The sequence below is a fragment of the Cynara cardunculus genome (genome assembly GCF_001531365.2).
Source record: "Cynara cardunculus var. scolymus isolate 2C chromosome LG 5, CcrdV1, whole genome shotgun sequence".
NCBI lineage: Eukaryota > Viridiplantae > Streptophyta > Magnoliopsida > Asterales > Asteraceae > Cynara > Cynara cardunculus.
In genome coordinates, this window is record NC_037532.1 from 34,171,755 (window position 1) to 34,183,396 (window position 11,642).

At 35.3% G+C, this 11,642-nt stretch overlaps 2 protein-coding genes across 2 annotated transcripts; one reads left to right on the top strand and one right to left on the bottom strand.

Moving 5' to 3' along the window:
• The first annotated feature begins 3,950 nt into the window (after window positions 1–3,950).
• On the top strand, window positions 3,951–5,249 carry LOC112512082 (fasciclin-like arabinogalactan protein 21). The gene has a single exon (XM_025117885.1). The coding sequence runs from the start codon at window positions 3,951–3,953 to the stop codon at window positions 5,247–5,249; it is 1,299 nt and encodes a 432-aa protein (XP_024973653.1).
• Window positions 5,250–6,324: 1,075 nt separating this feature from the next.
• Window positions 6,325–10,306, bottom strand: LOC112512092 (serine/threonine-protein kinase SRK2I-like). The gene is made up of 8 exons (XM_025117896.1): window positions 9,907–10,306; window positions 8,606–8,680; window positions 8,408–8,509; window positions 7,956–8,009; window positions 7,778–7,870; window positions 7,589–7,681; window positions 7,156–7,260; window positions 6,325–6,858 (listed from the first exon to the last, which is right to left on the bottom strand). Exons 1-8 carry the CDS (start codon window positions 10,090–10,092, stop codon window positions 6,463–6,465), a joined length of 1,104 nt encoding a protein of 367 aa, XP_024973664.1. The 5' UTR covers window positions 10,093–10,306; the 3' UTR covers window positions 6,325–6,462.
• Window positions 10,307–11,642: the final 1,336 nt, after the last annotated feature.

Below are 11,642 nucleotides of genomic sequence, written 5' to 3' on the forward strand. Positions count from 1 at the left end.
AAAACAAATAAATACTTATTAATATAAATATTATTATTTGTTAATAATTATATAATCATAAAAAAAACATAAACATTGAGAGTTGACATGTAAATTAAACATAAACTGATTTATATTACATTTTCACTTATTCTAACATTATATATAGTACAATTAACACGTAAAAGACGTGTATACTTATGTATTCCTCAACACTACCTATTAAGTGGAAATAAAGATGAAAATTTTGGAGTTTTTGAAGGTCAGCCCACATCTGTGAAGTATAAAAACAAATGAGAGTAATTAATTCAAAAAGTAATTATGAATTATAAATTAATTAATTAAAAAAATATTTAATTTAAAATGAAATTAGATACCTAAAGAATGATTTTTAAGGATAGAAATGGAAATAAAATAGAGAAGAAAAAGAAAATGAAAATGAAAAGTAATAATGTTGAAGGTAGTATACATAAGATAATAATATATAAAATGTAAATAAATAAATATAATAAATTAAATATAAGAATCTAGTACTATATATATATATATATATATATATATATAAAGCTGAGTTATTATACAACATTTTATATTTGTACAACCAATATAATTCAATCTCAACCGTACATTTAATTTGATGAATATGTGATTTCATATAAGTTTTGAGTGTTTCCTAATATAAAGTATTGATCATAATTAATGAATCATATTATCTTTTATAACTATTCAAATCATAATAAATAAACACACATCATTTTTATAAATATCTCAATTAATTGGGTTGCAATGGTTGTACAAATGAATATGGTTGTATTTGAAATATATCATATATATATATATATATATATATATATATATATATGTAATTAATATGTAAATAATCACAACTTAAAAACAATGTATCAACGACGGAAAAAATCCCTACAAGGAAATGCTAAAACCAGTTCCCTTGTTGATCCATTATTAATTATTTATTGATTTAAGGTCCAATAAATCCCATTAAGACCTAATAAAACATAAATATATACATATCGTGTATACATATATATAAAACACAGATTGAAGGGATATATATATACATATAACACATACACATGTGTACATATGACACACACATTATCTAGACGTTCACATATACACATACATTTAAACATATATACAACATCCGATAAATGTATTTTTAACAATATATACATAGATCCGATCATGGTTAGCAACCAACAAACATATATTCACGTCGTGTATGCATGTGTATATAACACAGGTCGACGGCTATATATACATATAACACACATCGCGGTTAGCAACCAAAACACATATAACACATGTACATGTATACATAGGACACCTACATATAAACATGTGTACAAAAAACACATAAAAATTGAGAAAATAAGAAAAAATAGGATAATTCTCTTGCAGATCCCTTACTGATCAGTGAGGCATCAGCGAAGTAATAACCAGAATCCAGTTCCCTCGCTTATCCTTCGTTGATCTGCGAGGGATCAATGAGAGAATTGGCCAAAAACAAATTCTCTCGCTGATCCCTCGCAGATCAGCGAGGGAATGTCCAATCTGTAGCTAATCAGCAATTGATCAGCGAGGGATTATCTTATATTTCTTATTTTCTCATTTTTTGTGTATTATATGTACACATGTTTATCTGTAGGTGTCGTATGTATACATGTATATGTGTTATATGTATATATATGTTTTGGTTGTTAACCACGATGTGTATTATATATACATATGTACATGTGCTTTATTCGATTTTATTGAGCTTTATTCAGTTTTATTGGACTTTATTCGGTTTTATTAGGCTTTGTTCGATTTTATTGGGTCTTAATGGGTTTTATTCAGTTTTATTGGGCCTTAATGAACTTTATTTGGTTTATTGGGCCTTAATGAGCTTTATTCGGTTTTATCGGGCCTTAATAGGCTTATTCGGTTTTATTAATTAATTTTTGTGATATACTAATAAATAATAAATATTCGATAATTTAATAATTAATTAATTTAAAAATTAATAAATTAATTAAATTTGTAGTTATTAATTAAAAAATAATTTAACTAATTAAAAAAATTATTTTAAAATTTTAATAATTAGAGATGGAAATTCCCCCTCGCAATTCCATCGCAGATACCCTATCTAAAACCCCAACTCCTCTCCTTTCAAATCAGATTACGCGAGAGAGAGCAGAGAAGAGAGAGAGAACGCAAATCACCGTAGTGCACATTGAGAGAGAGAGCATATCACCGTCGCCAACCAGCAACCCCGTCCAGTGACGGATCCATAATTTTTTTTTATTGGGGGTAAACTTAGAGAGTTGGGGGTGTCAAAAAAATTCTAAAACTGAACAACTCATCCGAACCAAGATGATTTTGGGTTATTCGGTTGTCGGCTTAAACTGTTCAGTTTAATCAAATAAATAAAACTTTTTTCCGTTTTTTGATTAATTTTACTATTTCGGATAAACAGAGGCATTGTACATATACTTTTATTTCGGTTCAACTTATAACAAATGAACACAATACACATTAATAATCAATAGCAAGAAATCAGAGGACAAGAAATTAAATTCAATTAGAAAAATTAGAGAGCAAAAGACCAATATGCTAAAATAAAAGATAAACTAGTAGTAAGCCCTATATCAAAATAACAAACTCAAATTAAAGAACAAACTCAAGAACCCTAAATCAAATATCAAGAAATAGAAAATTAATAATCAACAAATAACAATAATTGTAAATCTATAAAAAAATAAAATGCAAAAAGAAAGTTGAAAAAAAAAACAAAAAAAATAGTGATGGATCAAATTATTATAATTATAATAAATAAAACAAGACAAATAAAATGACTTTCAATGAGTTTTTTCTTATAAATTAGGGACATTAGAGTTTAATTGATTCTTAAATTCGTAACTCCTTGAAATGAAATAAAATGAAAGTTATAAGTGAAATGATGGGGATTAAATTTGGGGATTTGTCTTTTAATTATTGGGGGCCTATTTGTAATTTTAGGTTAAAAAATATATTTAAAACTATAAGTCATGCTCTTTTTTGTGGGTTTCTTGGTGGTTTGTTGGGGGTCTGTGCCCCTTATCGCTTAGCTATGTATCCACCACTGACCCCGTCATATCATTTTTGTCTCTGTCGCCGACCATCAACACCATCTTACCCATCGTCGACCACCAACACCGTCGCCGACCACCAACACCGTCGCCGACCACAGTCACCGTCTCTATCGCCGACCACCAAACCCTCTGAATCTATACTGATACTAGTAAGATGTCCGCCATTAAATAATTTTGAGTACCAAGTTTAATATGAATGGCTTGCTTTTTGCCACTTTGTTTTCTTCACTTCTGTCCCACAATTTATTCTTAATCATAAATAAAAGCTTGAAGAAGTAGGTGACTTTCAAGGGCAGCCAAAAAAGTATATGGGAAAGGGATTGTACATTGTTCAAACTAAATTGTGTCATTCAAAACTTGAGTTATTATTAGTTGGGTTGATAATTGTTGGACAAACATTATATTTGATTTTATTAATATATAGTTGGGTTGCTAATTATTGGACAAACGTTGGACTTGATTGATTGTATTCATTTAATACCCCTACCCAGGGATATTTTATGTTTATTAAAATTTAAAAATAAAATAATTAATATGATCATTAGGTTTTAGGGTTTATAACTATTTATATATATTTATCATAAAAATGATAAGTGTGAAATACACGAGGCTTATTTGCCTAATTAATGTCATTGTCCTAATACATAATTGGACAAACTGAATCCAGCCAAGGAGAACTGGATTTCGCATTTGCTAACGTGTCATAATCTAAAGCAGGGATGCATGAAACCTATGGTGGATGCATTGCATACGATATATTCTTCTCCCTAACCTCCTATAAATAGCTGGATTTCGTTGCAACGTCCTCAGATTTCATACTACACCTTTCATCCTCCGATGGCGCCTTCTCTCCAATTGACGCTTGTTATTGTAGCGATTCTGCTCTCAACCTTCTGCTTTCCGGGAGCAACCGCCACCACTGGTGGCCTGACGAATCCGTCCACTCTGGATTTGGCTTCTTCACCGACTTCGGCAACCGCCACGCCACAGGATGTTCACGATTCCTTCGCTCCGACTTCGATCTTCGAGCCGATCCTGGCAAATCTAGGGTTCCAGGAACTCTCCATGGCTGTTCCTTCTCTCTCTGATGACTCGGCGTTCACTACCTGGAACGGTCCGACAACTCTCTTCGCTCCGACGGATTCGTCGATCCGAAGCTGTTCTTCCTGCTCCGTAGTTCGCCTTCTCCGTGAACACATTGTTCCAGGCCTCTTCTCGTACGAATACCTCCGGAAACTAGCTTTCGGTACGAAGATCGAGACTATGGATCCTGGACGTTGCATCACGGTAACATCATCGACTGATGCGAATAACTACACGAAGATCTTCATTGGAGGCGTAGAGATCACTCGTCCGGATCTGTTTAACAACGGTCTCGTTGTTGTTCACGGTCTTCAAGGCTACGTGGCTCCTCTCTCTCCGTTCTCATGCAACATCGAACGAATGACGTCTCTGTCATTCCCTAGCCAGACAGATAATCGACATAATGTTGCACATCAATCCGTCCACTATCCGACGTATATAATGCGGCTTATGCTAAGAGATGCTATGCTCAGACTACGCAACAGTGGATTCAGCATTCTCGCTCTGGCAATGAAGTTGAAATCAGCGGAACTCATGAATATCCAGAACATGACGGTGTTTGCACTCGACGATGTTTCTATCTTTTCTGGTTCGCATTCCTATGTCAACAACATCAGGTTCCACGTAATTCCTAACAAGCTACTCCCGATCTCTGACCTTGAGAAGATTTCATCTGGAACTGTACTACCAACGCTCGAAACAGGCCAGTCGCTGATGGTGACGACAACTGCGGGCGGATTTACGCCGATGAGGATCAATTACGTTCGGATTAAGGTCCCGGACGTAATGCGCAACCTGAAGATCGTGGTTCACAGCATCTACTTGCCGTTCCCTCACCTTCATCCCTCTGCTGTTTCGTATGAAGAGACTGGTAGCAGTACTGGAGACGCTTCGCCACCTTTTGATCGGAAGGATATGATTAACCTGACTGCCGCGTCCGGATCGTGTGATGTTGTGGACCAAGTAAGTGGAAGTTGTGCTGTTGGTACCGGCATTGGTACCACAGCTGAGGTCAAGCCCATGGTAGTGAGGACGGGGCACCAAGGCCTCTAATGTCTAAGGCCGGCCTACCACTTGCTTGGTGATTGCTGTTAGTCAATCGCAGTCAACTATGAATCATGTTAAGAGAAATATAATAGTACGAATAATGCGTAGCGTAACTACCGGCATCAATTCTTATGATGCTATTCTAGTTGTACTATTTGCTATTATCAATGTTCGGACGTCAAGTTTTTGATGCATATCCTGGTTGTACTGCTAATCTCGGTGAAACAGATTTCATTTTTCAATGCAACTTTCATTTGTCTTCCATTTTATTTCATTTGCCCAAACCGTATCAATTTGCCTCTGTTTCATTTTATTTTTCATTTGCACAAACCGTATCAATTCAAATTACTAGTTTACTACACTGCACAAAATTGTTACGAATTAACAATCTCTTCTATCGATAAATCTGCTAATAATTTATCGTTAGGAGACGTAAATTAATTGCAAGTGGTCATTCCTATCAAAATTAGTTTTATTTGCCATTTAGACAGTAGTAACGGAATGCATTCCGTCACCAGCATGTAACTTTTCTCTTGTTCAGTTTGTTAGGATATGTTGTAACCGCTTTTCAACTTAGGTTTGCATAAATATATATCGAGTTAAACTTGTGGTGGATTAACTTAACTCTTAATAAGATTCGAATATTTGGAAAAAATTTCGATTCGAGTCCTGCAAGATCGTTGGAGATTTTCCCGGTGTTCTCTAATACCTTTGGGATTAGTCGAGATGCGTGCAAGCTAAACTGGACACCCATTATTACCATTTGAGTAATCAATATTCCGAATGCTCTCATTATTGAAAACTCATTTCCATTTGAATGATTTCTCTTCGACATATATCAAAGTCAAGATCTACTATTTAGATATCTTTGCCGGAGACCCAACAACTAGGATATCTGCGCATTTAGCCTCTGTGTTAGTGTTCCATATCGGCTAATGTCACATATATGTTGGAACCACTCTTTTCTCATTAATGACTATTTTGGAGAGTAATCTGATAAGGTTCCATCGTATTCTTAAACTTTCACCGGAAGATAACTATATTTTGCTGTTTTGAACATGCTGAAAACATGTAGCTGTAATAGAAGGATTATAAATTTTATATAACACAAGTTGTGCATAATATTGTTATGACAACTGCAAATCGATCTCTGAAAGTACGATTTTCAGACCAATTCTTTTTTGTAGCAGATACAGGCAATCTATACGTATATGTATGATCATATGGCGTATACGACCTCACCACTGCTATCTATATTGGGTTCTTCACAATCAGAGTCGAAGTCATCCAGCAGGTCAAGGTCGAGATCAAGATCATCATCCATCATCTCGAGATCGTAATGGCCAACAGGAGGAATAGTGGCCTCGGATATTATCTGCATAATGGCATTCACACTCTGCATTGGTTGATCAGGTTCTTCGAACAGGCTCTTAATCATCTTCTCTTCTTCCATTTGATCTGCAGTCAGGTTCTTCAAAAACCATTCGTGTGCTTTTATCTCCGCCATCGTGATTCTCTGTGTAGGGTCGCCAATGAAGATTCTTGAAAGGAGGTGGCGACATTCGGGTGATATCGGAATGTTTTCTGGAATCGAGTATTGAACTTCAAGAATTCTCTGCAGATCACAAACGGGTAAGATTTGTTGTATATGAAATGGAACTTATAACATGACAGGTTTATTAATATGAAGAAAACGTGTGTGTTTTTCGTAATATGATAGTCTCATATGGATTTTTTTCTCCAACACAAACATATGTGAAACAATAGCTACAATCGTAGTCTTTGATGTAAAAAATATTTTTACATCGGTTTTCACAAGTTTGTGGTTCTCATTTAATTATCGTGCTAATATATATGAAATGGTTTAAGTCTAACTGATGTGAGATTGCAACAATTAAAATGTTTCTTGTACATGTATTGTCTTTCGGAAGTCTCTTGGTTCGTTTGGATCCTCGAAAGGGTAGCCACCAACAAGCATAACGTATAATGTCACCCCACACGACCACACGTCTGCGATCTGAAAAAAGAACATCGATCAGAACCATCACTCGAACTCACTACCGATAATAAATCAAGTTATGATGGCTTCGTTTGATTTAGGCTATGTTTAGAGAACTGGCTACTTAATAAGTTAGTTGTTTACTGAAAAATTAATCATATTTGGTATAAAGATAACTAGTTGATAAGCTTGTAAAATGATCTGTTGAAAAATAAATGAAAAAAATATAAGGGGAAAAAAACTAAAACATGTTTGGAGCTTGTTGAAACGTTGCAAAAAGCTAGTCTATTGCTGACCAAATGGAGCTTTTCAATAAGCTCAAAAAATAAGCTAGCGTTAAATTTACCTTCCCATCGTATTCTTGTCGGGCTAACACTTCCGGAGCAATGTATGCAGGTGTCCCGACCGTTGATTTTGGCTGCGAATGCAGCACGGAAGACTGCAATACAACATAAGAGAAAGAAACCGGATTCTAAACACAGACGTAGAACAATATATGAACGAAAATGATCAACGAGCCAAGAAATGCTGCTACCTTTGAGTACCCAAAATCGCATATCTTCAGACGAGGAGCAGGGCTTTCGTCTAACAACGTGTTTTCCAGCTTCAAGTCGCGATGGCAAACTTGCTGCAACGATGGGAACCAACACAGAAACGACAAACGGTTAGTGTATTTATACATGTTGTAAATGGAAAGAATTTATACAACATACCATGGCATGACAGTAGCTAACGCCCGATATCAGTTGTTGAAAGAAGAATCGAGCCTGCACAAGAACCAAAGATAAGAAAAAAGTCTCCGAACCCGAAATACATTCCATTTTTAGATGTCTCACGAACAATGCAATTGGAGATGCACCAAGGCCTCGACTTTTTCAGGCCATGGCCCTGACCTCCCAAGCCCATTTTCAAAGAAAATGTCGGGGCTAGGCTTTGGGGTAGAAAAAGGACCCGATCAGACTTTTTTAGGTCAGGCTTTTTCAGGTTTAACCCGGCTTTTCTAGGTTTTGCCAGGTCAGCCTTTTCCAAACCGGGCCTATAATTTCAACGTGATCGGGCTTTAAAGCGTGATCTCCAAATGTGGCGAATAACTTCATAAACCCGTGTAGCGACCTTATATTATCATTATAGGGAAATTATATGTAGTCGTTGATAAGACAAAAACCTCATCCTCGTTGAAGCGCCCTGCGTTACAAATTCTATCAAAAAGCTCCCCTCCAGAAACGTACTCCATCACAATTGCCAAATGGGTTGGGGTCAATATGACCTTCGAATTAACAAAAGATTAACAAAATAAGCATTCAAATCCCGACTGATAAAACTCATAACGATTAGAACAAAAGAAGGATGAAAGCGATCAAACCTCTTTAAACCGAACTATATTGGGATGTCTTAAAGGCCTATGATTGATAATTTCTCTTTGAACGTTCTCGTCTATCTGAAAAACAACAGATGTTTACGTAGTTAATAACCAACAAGTTAACAATTCACAATATAGGAGGTTTAAATAAGAAGGCTAAATATCGTGAGAATGTAAGAAATAAAAGGTTCATATGTGAATCATTAAAAAAATTCATCATAAGATGCATATGTGAAACTCATATGAATATGTTGTAACGTCGGTTCACATATATATCTTCAAATAGATACTTTTTTCAATGAGTCAGATACGAACTTCTCTTCTTACCTTTTTACCATATTTAGTCAACTTATTTGAACCGAAGAAACGCTGTTTAATTTTATCAAATCGATACTTGAAGAAAACATAACAATAAGCCTAATTAAAGCAACTTCTATCTCATTTCATGTTATTAGATCAAATCTTTCATCAACTTTCCCTAATTGTGTTCTTGTTTCCCAGATTAAGCAACCTATGAACATGATCACCAAATTCGCTTGAACACCCTCTAATTAGTTAAAACTTTCCATATTTAGCATAAACCCCAAAACAGAATCAGAAGGTCAAAAGGGATCTATAATAACCACATGGGTTATGGCACACTGGTCGAGACTCAAAAGAATGTAGTGGGAATCGCATCTTCCCCGCGTTCGAATCCAGACACTTCCAGAACCGCCAAAACCCTTGTGACCATGGAGGTTCACCTACAATTACTACAGGTCATGCCAGGAAATTAGTCGATGCATGTAAGCTGACCCACGAAACCATTGTTACAGAAAAAAGGTATATACAATCAACCATAAGCTTCAAGATTCTAGATTAGAACCAAACCATCTTTCTTGAAAGTTATTCAAATGGTAGCAAGGGTTTGTCTGTTAACAGCTTAATTTGACACACAACTTATTTGGTCAACATACATGACTGTTTGAAAGCGGCCAAGTTTTTTCCATAACTATCATTCCAATCTATGAAAAAGCCTCCGAAACTAAAACCTGCTCAGATCAATAGAAACCTCCCAAACGAGTTAATTTGGGTTTTAATGGAGGTTCAAGATTCCATGAACAGAAATCAAGATTTCTTGAAACACCCAGAAGGGGAAGAGAGAGAAACAACTTTAACCAGAAACAATACCAATCAATCTAACAAAATGATGGAATTTTTCTATATTTAAACCAACACACATGAAATAAAGTTGTTAAAATCGATCGAAATTAGGCATCATTAAAGAAGACGATTAACCCAAATTCAAGAACTGAGTAAATTACCTTTTCACCCCTCTCGATATACTTGACTGCAACCAGCTCTCTGGTTTGCTTATCTCTCATAAGCCTTGCTACCCCAAAATTACCCGACCCGATATCCCGAACAAAGTCGTACCGGTCACTGTCGTGCATGATCGGCATATCCATTCCCAAATTCACCACCGCCGCCGCCGGCCGATCCATGTTCATTTTCCGGCGTCAAAAACCAAAACAAAATCACATTACCGATAACAAATTAACAACCACCAGAAGACCCTAATCAACCGGATTTTGGCATTTCATTTGACCACCGTACGCCGCCGCTCCGGACGATCACCATGCACAGAGAGACGGGAAGTTGACGGTGGTTTAGAAAGGTAATAGGGGCCCAAAAGCGTGGAAAGTTGGCTGCTTTTTTGGGGGAGAATTGTAGAGAGAGAATGTGAGAGCGGCGACGAGAGGGTTTGGATTGAATTCGTTTTAAGATAAAATCCTTTTTTAATTTTTTTGCAGGGCAGAGGTTGGAGGAGTGAGTGATGGCGACGGGGTGGGGGTGGAAGAGTGACAGAATGAAACCGTATCGTTTGGTTGGAAGTTAGACCAAGAATACGACGGCGTTTGGTGTTGGTTGGGTCACTAGACGACGAAATCATTCCCCCTATCGGTTTTTATGAATCTTTTTGTCGTTTTCCATTTTCCCCTGTCTGAATGAGAATCAGCTCGCGAACCACATTTTATATATTTGTTATAGTATCGAATTCCTTGGATAACCTTGATTTGTTTAGTACAACTACTGAAGTTGATACCTAAAAAACCGAAACAACGGCTTATTCATTAAGCTACACTTAAAAGGTAGTTTTTTATGAAGCTCCGGATATATGCTTCAACTTATGGAATTCCACTAAAAAAACACATCATACGACTTATTCCACCTTAAAAATGCATCTATTCAATAGTTATCATAAATCCACCGTCACATCTGTATATCATATGCACCTTAAAAAATATCGAAATGAAATACATATATTTAAAATTTAGCAAAAAATATGGCCCACATCATACACTTGGATAAATTATTTCTTATATTTTATTTATAAAAAATACAACTTGTTTCCTTTAAATACTATTTAAAATCAAGTTGCTTGAATTATGAAGATATTTATGTTGTCTCATAAAAATAAGATATCATAAATTTTATAATTATTGTAATATTTATAAATGGGTTTGGTTTGAATTAAATTATGGTGGTTTAGGCATCAACCATTGATTTATGGAATTTAATTAAATTATAAGCATTCACATTGTTGGGTTTAAACAAGAAGAATTTGATAATCCAATAATTTAATTAAGTTTGTTATATTTTATTAATAGCGAATATTTAATACCAGTTAAAAACAATATTACACGCCGAACAATTTGATCCTTGCCTGTTCTAACAGGAGTGTACAAAAAACCTTCAACCCATGAAACCAGTCTAACCCAATCCGTCAAATCATCAAACCGCTAATTAGGAGGGTTAAAACTGGGTTAACATGACTCAACCCAACCTAACCCGCCAACCCGTCGCTAATATATATTATTTTTATAAAATTATGTGTGTGTGTGTGTATATATATATATATATATATGTGTGTGTGTGTGTGTGATATTTACAAAATTATAATTTACAGCCCAAAAATATGTAAATTTTTTAGTCTAACGTACAACCCAAAAATTAAATACATGTATCATTTGTCCGGTTTATAATCCAAACTTAATAC

What these genes read in the sequence shown, in the direction of transcription:
- LOC112512082 (XM_025117885.1), top strand. Translation starts at nt 3,951, where the DNA reads ATGGCGCCTTCTCTCCAATTGACGCTTGTTATTGTAGCGATTCTGCTC.
- LOC112512092 (XM_025117896.1), bottom strand. Translation starts at nt 10,092, where the DNA reads ATGAACATGGATCGGCCGGCGGCGGCGGTGGTGAATTTGGGAATGGAT. An exon ending in GGCGCTTCAACGAGGATGAG is followed by an intron (nt 8,010 to 8,407) that starts GTTTTTGTCTTA and finishes GTTCTTGTGCAG; the next exon opens with GCTCGATTCTTCTTTCAACA. An exon ending in TTAGCTACTGTCATGCCATG is followed by an intron (nt 7,871 to 7,955) that starts GTATGTTGTATA and finishes CCATCGTTGCAG; the next exon opens with CAAGTTTGCCATCGCGACTT.